The sequence below is a fragment of the Acanthochromis polyacanthus genome, chromosome 4, assembly GCF_021347895.1.
Source record: "Acanthochromis polyacanthus isolate Apoly-LR-REF ecotype Palm Island chromosome 4, KAUST_Apoly_ChrSc, whole genome shotgun sequence".
NCBI lineage: Eukaryota > Metazoa > Chordata > Actinopteri > Pomacentridae > Acanthochromis > Acanthochromis polyacanthus.
The window spans coordinates 39797717-39821315 of record NC_067116.1 but is presented as its reverse complement, the minus strand read 5'-3'; the positions used below and the strand labels follow the sequence as shown (position 1 = coordinate 39821315).

General features: G+C 38.9%; 2 protein-coding genes across 3 annotated transcripts; one reads left to right on the top strand and one right to left on the bottom strand.

The window, feature by feature from the left end:
- Positions 1-1102: 1102 nt before the first annotated feature.
- On the top strand, positions 1103-8204 carry rex1bd (required for excision 1-B domain containing). Its single transcript, XM_022205003.2, has 5 exons — positions 1103-1263; positions 3917-3999; positions 5116-5320; positions 7054-7142; positions 7320-8204. The coding sequence occupies exons 1-5, from the start codon at positions 1261-1263 to the stop codon at positions 7390-7392; spliced, it is 453 nt and encodes a 150-aa protein (XP_022060695.2). The 5' UTR covers positions 1103-1260; the 3' UTR covers positions 7393-8204.
- Positions 8018-22998, bottom strand: crlf1b (cytokine receptor-like factor 1b). 2 transcript variants are annotated; one of them, XM_051947066.1, is made up of 8 exons: positions 22778-22998; positions 18331-18609; positions 16049-16178; positions 15682-15854; positions 13772-13929; positions 11297-11465; positions 9230-9411; positions 8018-8454 (listed from the first exon to the last, which is right to left on the bottom strand). In XM_051947066.1, exons 1-8 carry the CDS (start codon positions 22833-22835, stop codon positions 8431-8433), a joined length of 1173 nt encoding a protein of 390 aa, XP_051803026.1. In that variant the 5' UTR covers positions 22836-22998; the 3' UTR covers positions 8018-8430. The 2 variants fall into 2 exon arrangements, with proteins under 2 accessions (XP_051803026.1, XP_022061515.1); XM_022205823.2 differs by lacking the exon at positions 8018-8454 and having other exon boundaries at positions 8972-9411.
- Between the last annotated feature and the right edge of the window lie 601 nt (positions 22999-23599).

Genomic DNA, 23599 nt, shown 5'->3' with positions numbered 1-23599 from the left:
ATTGCTGCTTTCTAATGCTTTTTATATTTAGTGCACCATGTAACTCCAGTTCTGAAAAGTGTTTTCAAAATATAGGTCACTAATAAAAGTTTGCCAAGAAAGATTTCTGGAATAATTAACCCCAGATGTGATGCTTATAAAACATCACTCCATGTATTATTGTAAACAAACATTAATAATGCACTTTAAATAGAAAAAGAAGGGTTGCCAATGGAGTTTTTAATAACAGTCAGCTGCTGGAGGCATAATGGAATTTCAAAATAAAACTCTTACGATATTGCTAAAACAATATCATCAGTTTGTTCAGTTCTTATGGAGTTGAAGATGTTTAAACTTTTATTGCAGTTAAGGCTTAACCTTTACTGTGCAAGTGTTGGCTCTTCATAAACTCTGATTTGATGCTACCATAGAGAGCAACAGCTTTTAACCCAGATTATCAGACTACTCGACCACCAGCACTGAAAACACACCTTAGTTAACATTAATACACACTGCTAGCGTAAACCTATTGCTGCTTTATACATATCTGCATGAATATTCTGTTTAATTTTAGAACTTCATCATTTTTATTTTCAATTCTGATGTATGAGGCATAATCAGGTTTTTGATGAAAGACTAACAGACAGAATGTTTTTTTATGTATTTTTGCTGTAATAGTTCTTAGACAAAATGTAAGTTTTGTGCTTCACTTTAATCTTCATCTGGTCGAACTGATAGCTGAAAACATACAATCTACTCACTGTTATGTGATTTCATGGAACAAATAGGCTAAATCTTGTGCACTTTATTGTCATCTTTACAATATAAACATGACCTGAAATAATCTCAGAGCTTTAACGAAATACAAAACCTGCACAATTATAAAATAACAAGATTTTCACCAGATTATTAAACAAATAGTAGGCTCTTTAGATTTATTTTATCTGGACCAGAGTCTGTATGTATATAATTAGTGCATGAATGGGCTTGTATTATGCTTAGTGAGTATTAAATCACTCTTAATCAAAACTGTAGTAAAGAAATGTAACACGTTTAAGCTTTATTTATGAAACGGGGTCACTTTTCTGCACAGAAGTTGCAGGACTTTTATTTTGAAAGCCCGCGTTTCGCACTGCGCATGTGCTGATTTGAGTGAGGAAGTGCAGAGAGGCTGCTGCTGAATCACACAGAGACAAAACAACGCGCTGTTTTTGTTAAATTTAAACATGCTGCTGTTACAAACCTCATAAACTCAACAACAGTGTTTCAAAACGGCTTACAATGGTGAGTACATGATATTTTATTTTAGTGTTTAACGTTTTTGGAGGCTCAAGGCTTCACACGTGCTAAGCTAAAAGAAGCTAATAGAAACTTAGCAGGTGAAGCTGAAGTTGTAGCTATAACAATAATAACAATTAATGCTGCTTTAAGTTTACAGTAGCTGAAGCAGATGAGCCGTAATCATGTATTTATTTTATTTTCTCCTCATAAACACTAACTACAACCAGTCAAGTGTTATGCAACAAAGTGTTGTTTATGTTTGTATATATTGTTTACATGAATAATCTGATGTTTACAGCTTTTGAAATAATAAATTAACTATTATCCTATACTACGTAAAAATCCAAATTATAGAATAATGATACAGGTAAATACATTTGCAAGGCTTTAACTATATAACAGTGTTTTCTTATGTATTGGCGTTAAATTTAAAATAGGATATTCATTAACTATTAGTAAAGATTAAATAGAATTGAAGAGAATTAATTTATTGTAAAACAAAGCTAATGAGTCATCATGCCAATACATTTACAAAATCAGGCAAGATTTTTTTTTAAAATACTATTTTAAAAAAGTGCAAATAGAAAAATAATATGTAGGAGTGAAATAAATGAAAACAGTGATACAGCTTTTTGTTGTATGGATAGCTTATTTTGTGCAGCAAGAATTATAAAAACAGTAGTGTAACTGATATATGCTTATATAATATTGCACATAAGTGAACATATGTGATAATGCAATGATTTAAAATATGGCAAAAAGTGCAGCTTGTCAATGCTGAAGGACATTCTTGTGCCAGATATTACTCTGAAAAATTACACTAACCTGAGAATAAATGCAGCCCCTCAGAGAATAGCAATAAGATATAAGTACATTACATTTGCAGACATAGTAATTCAAAGAAGAATGAGCTCAAATAAAACTTGATTAGAAAAAGTAAGAAATAATACTGGCATTAATAATGAAACTTGGTTATTGCTACTAGTATTTTAATGATAGTTATGCAGCATTCATGGGTTAATTTGCCGGTAATACAATATGTCTGAGGAGATGTGAGGATTTTGGAACGTAGGGGGCTTTGCCGACTACAGAAATATTTAGATTTATGGTACTATTGTGAAGTTATTTCAAAGTAAAGTTGATATAAATGTGGGAAACTGTCCTCCAGCCAAAGTGAACTCATCACACTTTCTTTCTATGTTCAGCTCAGGTTCCACATTAACATCACAGAGAGAGCAGGCAGCTTTAACAGTGGTTGTCAAACTCTATGTGACTTGAAATTAGTCTTATTTGTGATGATTTGCAGTGATAATCATATATAAAGTTGTGACAGATGTTTGAGAAGTACTAAGTGAGAGGTTTGCCAGATTGTAGCTCCAAGCTGGAATAAGATTGGTGTATAGGTTATTATTAATGCAAGTTTTAAGATTAAATTAAGAGTTCTTTCAAGACTAAATGAGTGTCTGAACCATAGACTGTATATATAATGGACGTAGCATCTGGCTCCAGAATTGAAGCCAACCCGGAAGTGTCAAAAACTTGCAATATCACGTCGTCTGCTAGGGTTGGCTCCAAAAAGCTTTTTCTCCATAGACCCCAATTCATTTTTGGAAAAAATAAAATTTGATAGACTGATTTTCTACAGCTCAGGATTTTTTCCCGTTAGTTTTCATGGTCAAAATGAGAGATCAGGTGGCCGATCTTAAAATAAATCAATACTGAATTTTAAATAAATCGTTAAAGTTGGCGGAGCCAGGGGGCGTGGCTATACCTGATAGACAGCAACAGAAGCCTCTGCGGTAAAATGTGGGCGGGATAAGAGAGTCCTCAGCCAATCCTGCCCCAAGTTGCTCTCCGGTCCAGTCTGTTTGACGACGCTTTTTACGTCACTGGCTCCAAAAAATCCAAAATGGCGACCAGGAAGTAGCAAAATCCGGGGCTTCATTTTCTCGGCGTTGAAACCAACGGGTGACGTCACGGTTAGTTCACGCCTGGTCTGAACCTTTAAGTAGTCCAGGAGAAGACAATTTCGTAACTCCATAGTCCAAATATCTAATAATAACTAATAATAATGAAAGCAAATCTGCTGCCTGGAAGTCATAAAGTGTAGTGTTGCTCTGAGCTGTGTTTTGCATCTACAAATTGACTTGACTGAAGCTAATTGAAATATGATTTGAGTTCCACAATTAAAACTAGATGTACTGACTTTTTTTCTGCAGGTCCACAGTTTATGATGGCAGTATCGTCCTAAAAGTCTCTTCTCAAGCTTCTCTTTGTATAAAGATGTTTTTGTAGATTTTTTTTTGTCTTATTGACTTTTTTGGACTATTTCTTTCCTCTTGACCTCTGTCTTTTTTTCTATATTTGATTTTAAATTATATTTTGCTTCTCCTCTGCTTCCCCCTTTAGTGATAAGAAATACATGACTTTTATTACCATAGCTTTAATTTGTATTTATGTATCATACAATAGTATTTTAGAACATTTCCACTTTTCAGATTTCTGACCAATTTGTAGGGCAAAAAAAACAAAAGAAAAGAGATCCTGGGCTGTTCATCAGACCTCCAGTTTCAAGCTCCCTAACTTGGCAACACCACTGCAATAAGTTAACGCTTCCTTCCTGATGCTTTCTGTCAACTTTCTTTCCTTTTGCTAGGTCCCTACAGACTTTAAAGCCCTGATCCAGAGGTTTTACCATCTTCAGTCTGAGCGGGTTGAGACCTATCGGCTCTTTGAAGAGTAAGTTTGACTCGAGTCATAATGCTGCTGTGAAATGACTTCATCATTACATCATTCAAAGCACTAGGGGTCGATCGATATGGTTTTCTCAGGGAAGATACCAATATTCATATCATTATTGGTTATGAAGGAGGACCCACAACACATATTTAGAACCAATATACATTTAATCAGTATAATATGAACAGCTTGTGATTGCTGGATACCTGCCACTCATAATTAGATTACTTCAATGAATATGCTTAAATAGGAACAATCCTCTGTTTACTGTGAGATCGAACAGTTTGTTTCCTGCAGTTTCTGTTTCCTTAATCCTTCACTGTTCTGCCACTTTTATTACCTACTAAAGTCTGTGTCTTAAAACATCACGAGTTATTGTTTTCGAGACACAGTTTCAGGATAATCTGGTGCCACCTCCTAACCTATCTGCTAGCTGTTAGCATAGCCTTAGTTGCTGTGACAGGAGCTGATTTCGATCGCTGCGCTTCTTGTTCAGTTTATCCAGGTTGTGTCTCTTCTACAAAGACACATCTGTCATTTAGAGCAGATTGTTAAATTTAATCTTCCTTTAGAAAGATGTTGCGGATACTCCAGCTAGTGTTAGCCACGAGCCTGACTCTGCTACAGCAAGACTCTTGATAGCCTTAGCTTCATGATGTCAGCAAAGTAAGTTCCAGTTGCACTGACTGTAACGGGGAAACTGAGCATACTTGTTTAAGGTTGCAGTGTTTCTTACAACTTCTGCAGCATCTGCCATGTCACCTTTGACATACAGCTCTGCACAAATGTACTCATCTATCCCTGTATGCAAACTGTAGCTTTCAACGTTGATTGGCTGTTGCTTATGACGTTCAGTCAGTTAGGAAGTGCTGTGGATGGAGCATTGCTTGAGACCAAAGAAAGAGAGAGAGAGAGACAGCTGCATCAGAGTCAAAGTAGTTGATAAAATTAACTGTACTGCTTATCAGAAAAAAGCAGAATATCCTCTTTGATAATCAGCCGGGCCGATTCTTGGTCAGTCCCTACTAAACACATACACAGAGGAGGGGGACAAGCGTGTCTCATTGGGTTCTGCTTTTGTTTCTCTTCTTGTTTTGGCTGCTGAATGCCTTCCAGAGGACACGAGGCCTACTTGAGGACAGGACCCCAGTATGACTTTGACCACTACAGGCAGCTGGTCCATGAGATAACGCAGGCCTTCTGCGGCATCTCCAAGGAAGTGCTGGAGATCAAGGGGAAGCTGCACCACGACCTTGACAGACCAGACCTTTCTGAGCACATTGAGAAGCTGCAGAGCAAAGAGAAGCAGAAACTTGAACTGGTAGGTAAACACTATATGTGGTTCGTATTTTACAATATGAAATCCAGAAGACAGCAGTGTTAAAGATACGAGGAATTTATGCAATCATACATGACCGTGTGTTTTGATTTAACTGCATTGGCCGAGCAGTGGACCTTTTATTTTACCGACACATTTAAACTACGTACACTGGCTGCCTGTCCAAAAAAAGAAGGTGTAGACTTAATCCAGGGGTGTCAAACATGAGGTCCACGGGCCAAAACCGGCCGCCAGAAGGTCCAATCTGACTTGCGGGCCAACTTTGTAAAGTGTAAATATTACAGAGAAGACATTCACTGCAAATTGCAAATTTGTACAATTATAAATTTAAAAGAATTTCAAGACCATGACAGGTTGTTTTGATCATAAAGTAAAATACTACATTGATCATTGTTCTTTTGTCATTTTCAATCTGATTTTTGTAAAATTTTGTCTTGTTTTTGTTGATTTTTTTTTGTCTTCTTTTATCTGACTTTTGTCATTTTGACCATAAAGTTAAATACTATATTGTTCAGTTCCAGATACCTGTGACTAAATGTTTTGTGCCTTTTAATATCCACTGTGATCTGTAGGTTGTAATATGTAAATGATAAACTTAGACATAATGTTGTTGACATTTTATTTATTTTTCTAAGCAAATCAGGTTGGTCATAATGTTTTATACAAAGATAATTCCTTATTTTTATGCAATGATTTAACTGGTTCGGCTCACTTGAGATCAAATTTGGCTAAATGTGCCCCTGAACTAAAATGAGCTTGATACCTCTGCCTTCATCTATAGAGTATTGTAAATGCACACAATCGTCTTAGTGTAGAGACTGAAAAGACATGCAAATGGTTGCAGGGTGATTTCTATTTGATTTTAAGTTGAATACTGGAAAGAAAATGAAATCTGATTTCAACAAGATTATAAAAAACTGAAGAAAACGGCTGCGTCAAACTGATTAACAGCTAAATTCACTAATCTGTCACAAAGACTGAGTAAATTTGTGTTTTACTGATCTATAAATTCACTTTCTAATCATTTGTATCTTTAATTAATATTAGTATTACTTATAAACCGGTTATAGTAATGTCTGTTTCATAACCTGCCAGGATTAATGATATTCTAAATTTGTGATTCAAAGTCATGCTTTCAGTCCTCTGTGAAGTTCACAGGTCGTCTTTAATGTTTGATATAACTCCACTGTTTCACCACAAGGAGGCAGAGTTCTTATGAAAAACATCCCGTCACTGTTCTCCAGCTTAAAGCAGATTGACCCACTGTCATGTTAAGAGCAAACAATTCTCTTTATTGATGGCACTTCAAGTTCTAAATGTTTTAATGGAGAAAAAACTGCGCACAGAGGAAATATTTGGGGCTTTGAGCGTCGACTGGAGAGCAGACACTAATTCAGTCCAGTTTAAATCATTCACTGACGTCTTAGTGTCTCTTTTTCAAGTCGTTTAATAGTTTGGATCAGATCGGTGATAAAACATCACCGCCTCGCTGTGTCCTGCATTCTCCAGCATCTGCATTTTGTACATCTGGTGTTCAGAAGTGAAGCTTTGAACTTTTGTATTACATTTTTTACATTCGTCTATAATATCAATTCCTCCTTTTTCCGGTAATGCCATAAAGCTGCCGTTATCTCGGAGCTGATCCTCCGTCTCTGCCTCCATCCTCGCCTGATGAGTGGTTTGCATAAATGTTATCTGATGTGCCCTCTCAACAGACAGCCAAGCTGCAGCTGGCCAGGCAGCGGGCCCAGGATCACCCCGAGGACGAGGGCTGTCAAGAAAATATTCAGGAGATCAAGCACGAGTAAGAGCAGCTATTACCACCCCTCCATTTACTGCGTTAGCTCCCCGCTGACCGCTCAGTCAGTCAGTCAGTAGAACTGCTCAGAGGCTCGTGTGCTTACTTAATTTATCAGACCAACTATTCAGATATACTAATCTACTTTCCAAACACATTCGTCTGTGTTCTCTCCTCGTCCAGGATCATCAAGACCAAAGAGGCTCTGAGTGAAATCATGCAGGACTTTAAGTATGATTCAGAGGAGTGTGATTGACAGCCCCATTCCCAGAGGGCCTTGCTTCGCCCGCATCACGAGACGAGTCGAGCTGACGGGTTCCACTCCGCTCTGCTGCTGCAACTTCCATCTTGGACTCCTCGGCTGCATGTATCGATCTCCCCCCCGGCTCCACCCTGCTCACTGCTGCAGTCTTATTCCACCGAGGGGGCTCTTCGCATTCTGTGTGTTTCTATCCGGACTCGTGTAGTTTGTGTTAATGCATGGCTCAGCAGAAAACAAAAAGAAAAAAAGAGGGGAAACAAGAAAAAAATCTGCTTGTTCTGTGATGAAACTTCCTTGAAAGCTGAATCTGAAGATGCTCATCCAGCTATCTTTGTGGTAAATTGTATTTTTTTTAAAATAAAGACACTTTACAAGACCAGATTTACTTCTAACCAACATATGCTGCTCTTTACATTATACACAGTATAAGAATATAAGTTAAAAAGACTCAACATTCCCTTAAATATGCAGGTACAAAAATAAAAGCAGTTACAGTCTGAGCAGTACAGGACAGTATGTACATCCAGGGATTTCATTACTCAAACCAGCATCTGTTTAGGTAAATCTGTAAGTCATGCTTCATGTTTGATTACTGGCCGTTAACAATGCTGCAGATTCATTTCTTTCTCCCTGAACTGTTCGGCTCCTAGTGATGAGATAATCTGCGGATAATGAGCCATAAACTGTTATAAAAATGATAATTTCAGGCGATTAGATTTGCTTGAAGAACAAGTGTTTATCTTGTATTAATGTGAAAATTTGAAGTGTTAAATTAACTTTTGAGAATAAACTTGCAGTTACTGATGGCCTGAGTGTTTTTAGTTGCCTGCTAACAGATCTAACCAATGGATTTGGGCAGCGGAAATGGCAGATAAAAAGTTATCTCCCATCCGAGCCCTTTATAAATTCAGGCCTGTACGACTGAATGCTGCAGCAGCTGGATCTCTCCCGTGGCCTGGACCCCTCTGGAACATCAGAGTTTCTGGATGCTGCTCTCGAATTAAAACACCACAGCGGTGCCGGGCGCCTCGGCTATGAGTTATCGTCTTGTAGAATCTGAAAGACAAAAGCAGATGGTTCTTACTGGGGTAATTCAGAAAGAAAAGCCCCGTTATCTCCTCTAATCACCGCCGCCGCTCTGCTCGGCTGACACTTCTCCCTCCGTGCCTCTCTTTGCATCATCTCTTTCTTATTCTCCATGGAGCTCTCCCAGCCCCCCACTTCCTTTCTCTCCAAGTAATCAATGGGAACCTGTCACACTTTGTGAACAAAGACATTATTCATGCGACAAAGCCCCGAAAAAATCCAGAGACTGCTGAGCTAATTGAGTCAGGTAGACTGAAGGTTTCTGCGAGTTCAAGGACTGAGCGGCCGGAGGACGTGAACAGCAAAGTCACGTCAACACAAAAGAGGATCCTGAGGCTTTTGTGTGCCATTTGGCCTGAGTTATTCTTCTGAAAGGGGATCCTCACGCCAAGAGAAAACAAAAGGAACACATAACATTGGGCTGTTAATTGCATTTACATGTTCGTTTCTCTTTGTTGTGGTCATCAGCTGAAGATCAGAAGTCCCCTCATTAAAATATGTAATAAAATCAGAGTGCTCGACTGAGAGCGCATCCACTTTTATGCTCCAGCTTCTAGGGCCTGTAAAGTCTAAACCGCACATTCTGACCTGATCATAAAGACTGAAACTTCCCAGATCCAACTCAAGAGAAGAACGCCCCCTCTCTGACCATATGGCACAACAAAGACAGGGTCAGAGATCCGGATCAGGACACTGATGCAGCAGTTTGTGTGTTGGGAGACGGAGGGAGGTTGCGCTTACCTACCTGGTTGCGCGCTTTGTGCGATTTCTGCAGCCACACCCTCCACTGGTCGTACAGCTTGATGGACATGCCGCTGCAGCCGTACGCGTGCTTCCGGACCCAGCCGAAGAACTGCTTGAGCTCCCGCCGCAGGGTGGAGTTCTGCTGGCCGGGCTTCGGATCGCAAGAGCCGCTCAGCTGCCGCTCTGGGAGGATGGAGGGCAGGGCAGGGGGGTCGAGGAGAAGGAAGAGGGGGAGACAGAAGGGGGAGGATGCGAGAACAGCGTCAAGGTTACCCTCAGGACGAGTGATGGTCGAGGAGCTGTATGGATCAGACTGCTTAGGAGGTGATGTGTCAGCACAGAGGGGACTGACGTGTTTCTCCTTTACTGGCAGTTTATAACATTACATGAATACATTAAGTGGATTTATGCTGTTGTGAGCACCATACAATAAAAAAAACAACACAATAACCCCTTTAAAAAACAACAAATGCTGCTCTTTGCTCATCATCTATTAAACTTTGGTTCACTGTAATATTGCACTAAAAATCTTAATCCTTCTAAAGATGCTATTTTACGCATATTTATCGTTGTACAGAGTAAACATTTGGGGTTTCCTTTTTACCTGTTGTCTTTGTTTTAGTGCACGTGTCCTTTACTTTACAAAAGCAAAGGAAACACCAGAGCCAGATTTCTTGAATGTGTTCACAAACCTGGCCAATAAAACTGATTTTGGCCCATTTCTGTTTGCTTGTTTTTATCATTTGATTTGTTTCTCGGGGGATTTTTGAAAGTTTATTTTGAAAAAAGGAATGAAGAAAAGTAACTGTACATTCAGTGATGACATGAAAAATACGGATCATTTATTATTCCAATATATGCACGAAGAGGCTTTAGAGCGTTATGTGTAGGACTGGCTTTACATGAAGGCCGTGAACCTTTGTATGTTTCATAACACCAAATCCCTCAAGTCATGGAAAATATGAACTCAATGAGACTATATTTTCTATCATAGATTGTTCTAAAGCAAATATTGTTGTTTGATCAATTGAGGAATAAAAAATGACTTCTGGTGGCATTTTGGAGACATAAAAATTCCAAATTTGCCATCAAATGTTGTACAACCTCACAGCAGTGCCAGAGGTGGATTTCTATTCAACTAATTAATGTGTACACCATAAAATATCAAAAGTAGTGGGAAATATCTGGTACAATTTCACAGTTTTTATAGCAGACATCAGTCTCTTCCTTTCACATGCTCTGGTTCCACATTAAAAATAAATTTAACGTTGAAAATTCTGCATGTCTCATTAACTTGGAGGGAAAAATGAGCTCCTCAGTGAACATTTGTGATGATTCATGCTATTTAATTTTCCCAAACTGATTCTGTAGACATGCTTCCCGGTTTAAAGTCCTTCACTGTGGAGGCGACGTCCCACATTTGGCTTCTTGTGGTGAATTCTGCCATCTGCCACAATCAATTCTTCATGTCAAACAGCAGAGCCTGATAACAACTTCCTCCCTCTGGGGGACTAACTGCCACATAACCTATGTAACTCATTATCTGCTCCCCAACCTGCTTCCACTCAGCCTTTATAGGGTCTTCGTGTGCCGCAGACAGACGAGCAGCTTTTTAACTTGATCAATCTTTGAAGCTGACGACGAAAATCTATCAAATGTCCCCGCGGCTCTCTGCTGTTCCTTCTAATCCTCTGCTGGGAGATCCCTATCGAGGTATCTGGGCTATTGATGTTTAGTTTCTTCTGGGTCACATGCGGTTTGGGTGTTTTTGTTCCAGATGTGGATAAAGAACGATGTTTTTCTGACTTCAATTAGCAGTGAAAGGTTGATTATTAGAGAGGAAAGGATGGTCAAGATTTGTGGGCACCAAGGAAAGACTTCAGTTCTAGTTTGGTTGGTTTTATGTTTCCTGTCAAGAAAACAAAAGAACTATTTTGCTTATACGGTCTCCAAAAAGACAGATTCTGACTGATGGATTTTACTTAAATGTAAAAGATAGACTTAGGACAAAGAATCCCGGATGTTCTGGTGTTGTTTGGAGGTGTCATGTCCTCTGTAAAGCACGTACCACTGCTGGGCGTGGAGGCGGCAGTCGGGTGGCTCCAGTCGCTCCAGATTCCAGCCTTCCTGGAGCCAAAGATGCCGACCGGGTTGCACCTCACCTGGACAAAATAGACAGTTCCAGGCTGGAGACCCGCCAGCCGGCATGACGTCAGATTACCGACATCGTCCACCACCTGAGAGAGGAAACGACAGAGCTCTGTAGGAGAAGCCACAAAGTCATGAAACTAAAAATATCTGCAGCAATAATTTTATACAGTCTGGTGCAAAAGTTTGATGCCTTTCAGATGTTTAGATTCACACTGAGAGGCATCGACATCATTCTGGAGCTTTAAAATGACTTCAAAACATAAAATGTTTATATAGTGGACGTAGCATCTGGCTCCAGAATTGAAGCCAACCTCGAAGTGTCAAAAGCTTACAATATCACGCCGTCCGCTAGGGTTGGCTCCAAAAAGCTTTTTCTCCATAGACCCCAATTCATTTTTGGAAAAAATAAAATTTGATAGACTGATGTTCTACGGCTCAGGATTTTTTTCCCGTTAGTTTTCATGGTCAAAATGAGAGATCAGGTGGCCGATCTTAAAATAAATCAATACTGAATTTTAAATAAATCGTTAAAGTTGGCGGAGCCAGGGGGCGTGGCTATACTTGATAGACAGCAACAGAAGCCTCTGCGGTAAAATGTGGGCGGGATAAGAGAGTCCTCAGCCAATCCTGCCCCTAGTTGCTCTCCGGTCCAGTCTGTTTGATGACGCTTTTTACGTCACTGGCTCCAAAAAAATCCAAAATGGCGACCAGGAAGTAGCAAAATCCGGGGCTTCATTTTCTCGGCGCTGAAACCAACGGGTGACGTCACGGTTAGTTTACGCCTGCCTCAAAACAACGATCAGCGACAAGAAGAAGGATGATTCGACCCAAACAGAGGCCTGATCTCAACGTATGAACGGACGAAAGCACACAGTGTGTTCTGTTTCTGGTGAGTGAGCACAGATACAGCAGTGTAGGAATTTAACTTGTCAGAATCCATGTTTTAGAACAATTTCTGCTTGATTATTGATGATTCGCCTGATGTTTTTATAGCAAAAAATGCGGACATTTATAGAAGTAGTTTAAGTTCTATTAGTTATATTTCGAGAACGATTTTGAAACTCCAGATGATTTCATTTTTGTGGTACATGTTGGCAAACCTGTTCAATCGGTTAGAAAAGTTCAACAAAAATAACTTCATATTCATTTATGTAGCCAAGTATTTGTTATTATTTGATAGTATTTTTGACTATCTTATTTTATTCTTGTAAATACAGATTTAAACATTCCAGGTTGTAGGAGCCATATTTCATTTTGTTTTGGTTTTGTAATTTCTCACCCAAGACCCCAGGGGGTTGTATTCCTTTACCTGAGGCTGGCGGCCTGGGGCCAATGAAGGGATCGAAGTGATTGTATGATTTGGTTCAGGTGTTGTTGGACACAAACACAGAGGCAGACAGTTTTCGATTGTGCTCGACTTGTTGTGTTTTATTATTTTGTTTATGAACAAGTTTTAGTCACGGGTAAAGATTGATGATAAATGATTGAGATTATTTCAACTCTTAAGAATCCGTGTGTTTATTTAAGGTTGAGTACACGTCAAAACTGTCGAACAGCTATCCATAACCAGCAGGGCTAAGTAGACATAGCCAATACACAGGTAGAAGTGCTGTTTTTGTTTATATTAAATTCTTTTTTCTGAGTAGCATCCACTGTTTTCTGTTCCTCCTTTTGCATAGAATTAGTTTTTGTTATCACAAAAATCTATTATTCATTAAAATCACAATGAACTCTGGTTCATCTGCGACCACCTGGCTGTTTACTTATTTTAAAATCCCCTTACATGCCGAGTTTTATAGAAAAACATATTACAGCATTAGTTTTGAAAGCGTCCTCACTTTACTTTTAGTGCCTAAGATGTTTGCACAATTCTACACAAATCTGTAGCACGGATTAAAAGGATATTTTATAATCACTATTTCTGACTTTGTTCTGCTTCCCTCTTGAATGTAGTCGGGATGTTAGTGGCTCCAAATGCATTTAGATATTATTTGCTTAATCCTCTCATTCAATAGAGCATCCAGAATCCAGACTCATACTCTACGTACATACAGAGAGCAGAAATAATAAGAAGCTTTAGCCAGAAAACATCAAAGAAGCAGTTTGAAGGAGTAACGGTTTCTAAAAGCTCCACTTCTGCAGTTTGGATCAAAGCCGCGTTTCAAAATTTACCAGCTATAAATCGCTAGCAGCAGTTGAGGGTTTTAGGCAGGAGTGAGCTTTGCTTTGTAATGAAAGTAAGAGGGGAGAAAAGCAGCAGGAAAACTTTAGTGTTCATCGTTTAACGGATCAGTCGATGCTGCAGCTGAAATATTCCTGCAGCAGCCACAGATCAAGAGCGTTTGCTTCTGTTCTGCAAGTTTATGAGAAGGTGTTTGGATGCGTACAGCACCTTCCAGTCTGCGCTGTCCTCCAGCCTGTAGCGGATCTGATATTTGGCCTGAAACAGGACGTCCTTGAGCTCGGGGGGGCTGGACCAGCGGACCGTCAGCTGGTCGTCCAGGTCGCCCACTCGGCTCACCTGAACGTTGGCAGGAGGATCGGTGGTCACTGCAGGGGGAAGGACGAACGCTACAGAGTTAGAAAACAGCAGGTTTACAGCACAAAGAGCAAAGATACAGCAGGTCTTCTGAGGAAAGTCTAAAGAAGCTGCATTCTCATCTAATATATGGGACAAACTAAGCCACAGACTTATGCCGTTTCTTATCCTAGAAGCTGTTTTGTCTTTCAAAAGTGGGATTTAGCGAGAGTTCCAATATTCATACAGCTATACTAAATACAGAACGCCAAGGAAAAGAGTTAGTACATCACATTTATGCCAACAATGCCTGGACGTCCTACTACATCTGGTTTGTAAGCCAGCCTGTTGTTCTGGTCATTCTGCATCACAATCCTCTGCATAGTTACATTATATAAACAAGCTACAGAAACAGACGGCAGCTAGTTTCACACCACAGGTTGAAGTAGGAGAAGCAGTCGTTTGCATTCTGCATGGAACAGTATGAACTCTGTAAGGGCAGCTGCATGATGGACATCAGAGAAAAGCATGCAGTTTGGAAGCACAGCCTTCAAGTTTCTTTACGGTGCAGAAATCGGACCATATGGAGTTATTTTTGAATCTAGTCGGTGGGAACAAGTTTTGTGTTCACCGTCATGTTATAAAGAAGCTTCTGTTTATGTCTTTTCCTTGTTGCCAAGGAATAAATTTACCAACAAACCACCAAAGTGTTTAGCTCGTTATCTAAGCGAACAAGCAATATTTCCACGGCACTATTCCTAATTGGTTGACACGTGCATTAGTGTCATCCACATCTACAAGAACAGCCAGCAATAATTACAGCACTCAATGATGCAAAGGAATGAACTTTCCAGCAATTATTCTCCAGAAGTCCATCTGCTTCGAACATGCTCGTGTTGTTTATACAGAGTTCATAACTTTCCATTAGAATAATCACCAAGTGGAACATTTAAACATTTTCTTTTGGTGTTGGTGGGTCTTCACCTGCTGCCCAGCTGGCTGCAGGCTTTGGTTCAGGTCAGACTGTGCTTCCCGTGAGAGCAGCATTAAATAAACCATCTACCGTCCTACCTACCTACCTACCGCATCAAAGTAGTGCTTTGAAGAAGAAAAAGACGGAAGAGAAGATAAAGAGCTTATTAAACGTCTTGTAAAAAGGCCTTCCTGTTTCTGACCTCCTTCGCTGCCGGAATGTGACGCTGTCTGTCAGCTGACGCACTTTATTTGTTCAGATCAAGGGAAAAAAAAACAAGAGGAAAACTAAAGCCAGAACAAATATTCTCAGAGCTTGTTGTTGTTATTGTGGCAGCATAATGCATCATACACATGGCATCACCTCCTTCTCCTGCAGCCCACTCACAGCCTCCCAGATATCTGGGACCATTAACGGAGGAAGGATGCTCGGGTGCTCGTAATAAACGCCGCATTTAAAATTCGCTGGAGGCCCTGAGACTTTCTCTGACACGAGGGCCGGATAAAACTCGAGGAACATCACAAGCCATTTCAGAAATCCGTGGAGCTTCACCTGAGAGGCATCCGCTGCAGTTAACTTTTACGACGGAGCAGTTTATGTAGGAGAGCGGCAGCCTGAACTCATAATGCGGCAGCAGCAGCAGCTTGGACAGAGGAAACCATAAAAACTAAACCTCTCTGTGCAGGAGGAGTGTGTGAGACATATGCAGGAGATCACAAACAAATGTAGGAGATAAAAGAGGTAATAGTTGTGTTGATTAACCTACGGAAAACAAAGAACGTACATCTTGAGTCAATCTTCCCTCACTCACCTACATCCAGGATGTCCAGGGTGGTGATGTCAGAGGTGGCCGAGCCCAGCTGATTGGTCGCCTCCACCCAGATCTGGTAGGGGGTGAAGAGGGCGATGTTGTGGGGGATGTAGCAGGAGTAACGCTGCTCTCCTGAGCCGTAATCCTCACACTCCTTCTCCTTTCCATGCCACCTGCACGTAAACACAATCACAGAATCAAATTTTTGTTCTGGAAACGCAAACGGATTCACATTTGCACCCCAGAAAAGCAACTTCCTGCAGCTGTTTGCATTGCTAAATGCACCTACAGCCGCTCCGTTTGTTGCTCGTCTACCTGAGCGACGCTGGACGAGCTGATCGCCTGCAGCAGCTCTGAGGACGCTCACCTCAGTTTGTACTTGAGGGTGTATTTGGTTCGGATGTGGGTCTCGCCCGGGCCGCCGACGCTCCACCTGCAGCTCAAGTCCTTCGTGTTGCGAGACAAACAGGTCAAGTTGACCGGCTTCTCTGGAGGCACTTCAGAAAGAAAACAGACCTTTAAAGGTGCACACATACTGAAACCAAACACGGTGATGATTTCATTTCCTTAATTCTGAGCATAATGCTAAACTCTGCAGGCGTTCATTCCACCGAGCAGACAATAATCAGATGAAAAGAGCATTCATACACACACTCTGTCAGTGGGAGGATCAGGATGCGTCACACACTTGTCACCGAGGCTCCTTAATGATTTAAACAACAGAATTTTGTCCAAAAAGAACTCGGATGTTGTGTTGGGAGGGTGAAATTTATACAGGGGATCATCAGCTTTTGCATTCCCTCTTTAAAATGATTTGATTCATTGAAAGAACTGAGATATTTTTCTTAAGAAATGAATACAACCAGCCTGTTTTACATTTTCAGACAGTCCGTATCCGCTATGGAGCTGCTGATTGTGCCACTTGCTATGTTTGTGCATTGAGAAGATGAACAACTAGATGTGACAAAACTGACATAATTAATAAAGCTAAAGCTGAAATATATTGTTTTGGCAATAAAGGGGGAAGAAAATATGCAAAATCTTGGTATATCCATTGATGAGGGTCTAAATTTGAGCAGCCACACTGAAGCTGCAAGTCAAATCAATATTCTGGCTTCTTAAAAAAAACAGCTAAAATGAGTTTTTGTCAAAGCAAGCTTTCGAAAACCCCATTCATGCATTTATTTCTTGTAGAGTGAACTACTGTAAAGCACTCCTCCCTAATAACACCGTTAGACATTCACAACCTGTTCAAAATGCTGCTGCTGGAAAACTGAAAAACGTCAAAAAAGAGAGAACGCATCAGTCCAATTCTTAGATCCCGGCAATGACTTCTAGCCACAAAGAAAAAAAAATCAATTTCAAGCTCTGCTTAATCTTTATAAGTCTGTGAATGTGCAGGGCTAAATGTAATTTAGAAATATGTTTGCTGAAGCCTGTCAGATCTGCAGCAGCTGGTCAGTTAGTGGAGCCCAGAGTCCAGAGCAGAAACAAATAGCTTCAATCTAATATGCTGCTGGAATCAGTTCCAATCCACCAAATCAAAGTTAGATTTGATGTAACCGTGTTTAAGACTGATTTTGTCCCACAGTTTTTAATTTTACACTTTTTCTTTTAATCATTTATTGTTTCTGTTCATTTAGTTAGATTTTTTCTGTTTTTCTTCCTTTTTAATCATTTTAATGCACTCTGAATTACCTTTGTGTGTGAAATGTGCTGTATTAATAAACTGGCCTTACCAAAATAAGAGCATCAGCTGCAGTTTCATTTATTACATTTTCTGTGTTCTCTGTTCTTAAAATTAGTTTATTTATAAACTCATGATCTATTTACGGTAAATGATGTGTGTAGCATGTATAGAAGTTGTTGGTGTAAATATGGGATATAAATTTGTTTTTGTGTATATTTGTAAACCAACCATGTATTACTATTTTATTTCTATTTCAATTGCCTTATTTAGTTTACATTTTTATTTATTTCATACGATTGCAATATTTAACCTTTTATTTACATATTTACCTACATCATTATTACTTCTATTACTTCTAGCTTTGTGTTTATTGTTTTACCCTTTATTTTAATTTATTCCACTTAATTTTATGCATTACTTGGGTATGACATTTTTGGTTCTTTAAGTATTTTATCTAGTGTGGTTGTATCGATTCATGTTAAGTCAAGTCAAGTCAAGTCACATTTATTTATATAGCACATTTCATACGACAAGCGCAGACTCAATGTGCTTAAGAACAAATAATTAAATAACAAAATAAAACAAACAGTTTTACAAGGTATTAAGATATAATATTAAAAGAAAAAGAAAAACAATAATAATAACAATAATTCCATAATAAAAAACTCTATTTGTTCACCTCTGCCCTATGTATGCACTGTGTAAGCTCTTTATATAGATATTTATTATTACTCAAACAAAAAGTCACTATTACTGCTTTCAAACACCAGTTAGCTCATTCTGACAGCACACTGCTTCATCCCTGCATCTGTAGCGTCACTTATTTGAAAAGACATTCATTATTTTCATATTATGCACACTGTCACCCCTTCAAAGCCCTGACAGTCGGCCTGTCTTGTCACCTCATAAACCAGGATAAAGTGAGACATCCCAGTATGACTCAAAAAGCCTCCACTCACTGCCCACGTAGAGACAGGAGCCTGCCAGGACGCGGCCATCTGCTCCGTGACACACCAGGTTGTCTCCAGACTGCTGCTGGGATCCGTTCAGGCGGTGCAGGGTGACGCTCAGGACGCCGGAGGAAACCACGCTGTAGCTGCTGCCGGACAGACGAAGACCGTTGAGCGTCCAGAACAAGGTGGAGGCGTGGAGGCCGAGATCGGGGCTCAGCGAGCAGGAGGCCGTCAGGCTGGAGCCGATACGCAGGACCGGATCCTGAGGGGAGATCACTGCTACATCTGGGGGATAAACGCACAAAACAACCGTTTAAATCAAGCTAGAATTAAAGCAGTTTACCCTCTAAACCCCCAAACCCCACCAGGAGGTTTAAGAAGGCAGGATAAGTTGAACAAACCCCAGAATTTATTGGAAACAATCTGCAGATTTTTAAACTATTATCTGTGACATGATGTTGGATTGTAACCAAATTTCAGCTTAAAATCACGATGTTTAGCTAAAAATCACTTGGTTTTATTTGCGTTATTTTAAAATTAGCCAAAAAATAAAGCATTTGCTCGGACCAGATGCTGCAATAAAAACTAAAATGTTGCACAAACATGAAGTTATTAATGACAAGGTGTGACAAACAGTCCAGTGAGGAAAATTCTGAGATTTCTCGGCTGTACTGCAGATTACACAGACCAACAAATTGAAAATATAAGCAGCAAAATATCTAAAGTATATAGAATCACCACGTTTTCTAGTATATCTAACACCTGTACATGTCAATTCCATTTTATTTATTTTTTGGTAAAGTCAAAGAATTTTTTGTTTTCTTATTATTTATGGCATTTTAGCTTCATTTTCTCTGCACAAAATAAATTTGACTTCTGTCTTCTTCTAGGGATGGCTGTGCTGTTTCCACAGAGGTGAAGTGTTTCATATTGCAGTGAAAAAACGAGCTCTTCACTTCTCTTCATGTCACAGAAGAGCCTGAGGTGAAATTGCAACTTCTCTAACAAGAAATCATTAAAAGTTAGAATCTGTGGCCCAAAATTAGAAACCGTGTCTGTGTGCGATGCAGAGCATTAGCAGCAGCATCAGATGCAGTATTTACAGCAGCAGCAGCATCGTTGCACCACAACAGAGCAGCAGCAGCAGCAGCTCAGCACATATTTATGACCCAATAATGAAGCAGATTGATGGAGCTTCGGTAGAATCGTTCAGAAAGGTCAACCCAGTTTGTCGGTAAAACCCCTGAATGCTTTTCGATCCCGCGACCCCTCTGAGGAATAAAGTTGGCCCTGATGATTGATGCCCCTAAAACCCCTCTGCTGTGTGTTTGTTACAGCTGGTCTAATTCTAATCACAGATACGTTAGTTAAAGTGCAGAAATGATTTACATTTGCTGCATGTGGGCGGTGGATAAACTGTCCAACATGTGTGTCACTATGTTGTTGAAGCCTCTGCAGATTTAGCAACATGTATTCTAAGTAAGAAATGTGCATACACTGTAAAAAAAAAAAAATTTTAGTGTGTTTAACTGTATTGTTAAAAATATTTTACTGTAATTGTACAAATTTTCCCTGTTTTGTTAAAGATGACTTGTGACAAATAAAATCACAATAAAAAGAGTAACAATTTACACGCTAACCAACAAAAAATAGGTCAACACTGTCAACAAGGCTGAAAATCTGTATTTTTTAAATAGTATTTTTTTAAAATAAAACATTTGACTGCTATTTTCAAACAGTATTTAAAATCAGCAAACAGAATTATTATAATTACATTTTTCTGTTTTTAAAAGAAAAATTATATTCACTACAGATTAAAAAATGGTGAATGTTTTTTTTTAAAAAATTATTATTTTACAGATTTTCCACATTTTCTTACTGGTACAAATTTGTAAAGATCATAGAAAATTTTAGATTTTTTGTGCTTTAATTTGTATAAATGGTAATTCATTCTTATACAATGTTTAATGATAAAATCCCCCTTTTTAAAACTGTATTTAAATTCACAAATATATCATTATTTTAAAGATATTTGCTGTTATTACAGATAAAATCCAGAATAATGACAGAATTTTTTTTATATCTTGACACAAGAAAAACAAAAGGCCAAAACTGTAAATAATGTCCACATAAATAATCTGTATTTTCACAAAGAATAATAAGTTCTTTTTCAGTGCATGTTTAAAAAAATGCACCATTTCCATATTTATTTAATGTATATTACTGCAATTAAAAAAATAAAAATCGTTATTTTTGGGATATTTGCAGTAAATTTTGACTTTTTTTTTTTACAGCTCTGAACATTATATTTGTACAGTCTCCTCCCATTTTTTAACAGAATTGCTTTCTGTCAAAACTGCTGTCAGATTTCCTCCTTTTTCTTACAGGACTTTGTTTTACAGTGCAGATATGAGTAATGAGAGGAGCGAGGATTCACCTCTGGGTCTCAGTGAGTGGGAGTCGCATTAAACATAATGCTAATTATGAGTATAATGTGTTTTTTCAGCACACATAAAGAGGTTATGTGCAGATCATTTCTCAGCTGTATGATAATTCATCTCCGCCTGCTGCTGGATTCACATTAGCTTCATGCAACAGCGCTGATGGTTTCAATTTATCTCATCAGCTCCATTGTAATAGGGCTTGTTCTCCGTCTAATCCACTATTAGGTACAAAGTCACACCTAATGATCGCACACGGATTTATTTTAATGGAAAATCATACAATTAGGGTATAATTCAATGATGCTTTAAGCCTGCAGTCTAATGTAATCGAATGACTCCCCAGGATTTCTGTAATATTGAACAAGGTTTTCTGAAATAAACAGCATTATGGTGTTTTACATGATGTTTTACATGATATTCTTGTTATTTGGGCATCAAAGATTTTGGACACTACTGGATTTTCTTGACTAAACACAAGCACATTTACTTCATCCAGAAAGTCAGAGCTCCAGCTGAGTATTTTCATCGTCGTGTCATAACCTGTTGATTAATTAGTTACTTGTTTGGCCAATAAAATGTCAGAATGCAGTGAAAAGTGTCGATCAGTGTCTTGTTTTGTCAACAAACTAAAGATATTCCATTTACTGTCATAAAGAATAAAGTAAACCTGAAAATATTCCCATTTAAGAAGCTGGAAATAAAGAATTGACTTTTTTCTTTATAAAGCAAAACTAAATAACTATTTAGCAGAATAGCTGTTGATAACATTAATGATTGAGATGACTAATCAATCTTTGAGCTCTAATCAAGCTTTACTGCTATCCCTGTCTATTTTTTTGTTCCAAAAACGTTCTGTAGAAACTCTGCTAAGTTTACGTTTCAACAGGACATTTTCTTTTAACTCCTGACCTTCTTAAAGGCAGGATGTCTGATGACTAAAAATCATCTGGAAAACATTTTTTAAATGTTGATTTGAAAACCTCCTTCCTTTGTTCTCATGGAACATTGTCAGGATGCTTTACAGGAGAACGTTCTATAACGGTTTCCTTCAAGAACATCTCCAAAACATCCATTTCAGACAGAACGTTCCACCTGTGAGGATATGTGACGCTACAGGAGCATTTATAAAATTATTCGAGGATTTTTTTTGTGGTGTTTTAAAAAGCGTTCTATCATAAAACATTGTAAGAATGCTTTACGGGGAACGTTCTACATGTTCCCTCAAGAACTCCCACAAAACATCCACTGTGGACAGAAAGTTCTGTCTTTGTGAAGATATAACATTAAAGAAACATTTTATAAAAATCATCTCAGGCCTCGATAACATTTGGAGAACATTTTTGAATGTTGATTTAAAAGAATGCTTGGAGAATGTTCCTCAAGAACATCCATAAAACACCCTGAGAACATTGCAGATGGAACGCTCCACCTCTGTTAGTATCTCACGTTTACTAAAAATCTTCAAGAACATCTGGAGAACATTTTTTGAACGTTGGTTTGAGAACATTCAGACCTTGTAGGAATTATTTAACATAACCTGTTCCTCTGGATGTTAAGATTAAAACATAATATTAACTTTAGAGGAACATTGCAGATGATTAAAATATTCTTAGAATGTTCTTTGAACATCTCATGAAAACATTTTCTTTAATAAAAAAAATTACAACTTGAAGGTGATGCTAACTAATGTTTTGGAAACGTTTCCTGCCAGCTGGGATTACAGGATAAAATACTGAAATTATATCTATATGTCCATCTTCTAGAAAATGTTTCAGGCTTTTCTGGAAAACATCTTAGAAGAAGAAGAAGAAGAAGAAGAGTTATTTGTGGTTAAACATGATTTAGAGCGCATTATTTCTAATTATTCTAGACTGGGTCGTGATAACCGCTGGAGGTGAAACTTGTAAACGACTCTAATGAACTTATTTCTAACCCTAACAGAACAAACCATCTTCCTGCCCCGACAGGAAGGAGGTGAATCTGTCCGTCTGGAGAAGTTTGGTACTTACGCGTCGAGCTGAGCAACACATGTGGAACCAGGAGGAGGACCAACACGAAGGGAACCATGGTCCTTTCAGCCGGGTTTCTGCAGCTTTCTGTCCGTTTCCAGCTTCCAGGGTCGTGGAGCAGAAATCAGAGTTGGAGGAGGACTGAAAGTGAAGCGAAGGAACTGCAGGAAACACGAGGTTTGTCTCCCTTTAAATCCGCGCTGCAGCTAAAACACTCAGGTTCGCTGTTCGCTCCGCCCTTGTTTTACCCACAAAGTCACAAGTCATTAGTGCGCCTCAGCTTGTCCCTCCCAGACACACAACACAGACACCAGGCTGCACAATTTGACTGTTTTTATTCTCTGCAGCCTGCAGTTAGCAGCTTCAGGTGAGGTGGAGATGCATTTTGTCAAACTTTGAGGTCATCAGTGAACAGAAATGACAAAAAGCACAACTGAATATCTGGAGTTCTGTTCAGTAGTTGTTGCACTTAAACACTATGTCAACATGAGAGTTTATTAATTTTAGTTTCCTTTTTAGAATCAGAAATAGCTTTATTGGCCACAGCATAAAAAAATGTAGTGTCACTCTCGGAATAATGAAAAAAATAAGAATAAAATAACTCTAGAAAAAATTTAAATGCACTACTGTTAAAAAATTTGGTGTTGCCCACACAATTTTATGTTTTCCATGAAAATTCACCTTTCTTCATGTGCTAACATAACTGCACAAGAGTTTTCTATACATCAGTTAGCCTTTCAGCACCATTAGCTAACACAATGTAGCATTAGAACACAGGAGTGATGGTTGCTGGAAATGTTCCTCTGTACCGAGATATTCCAT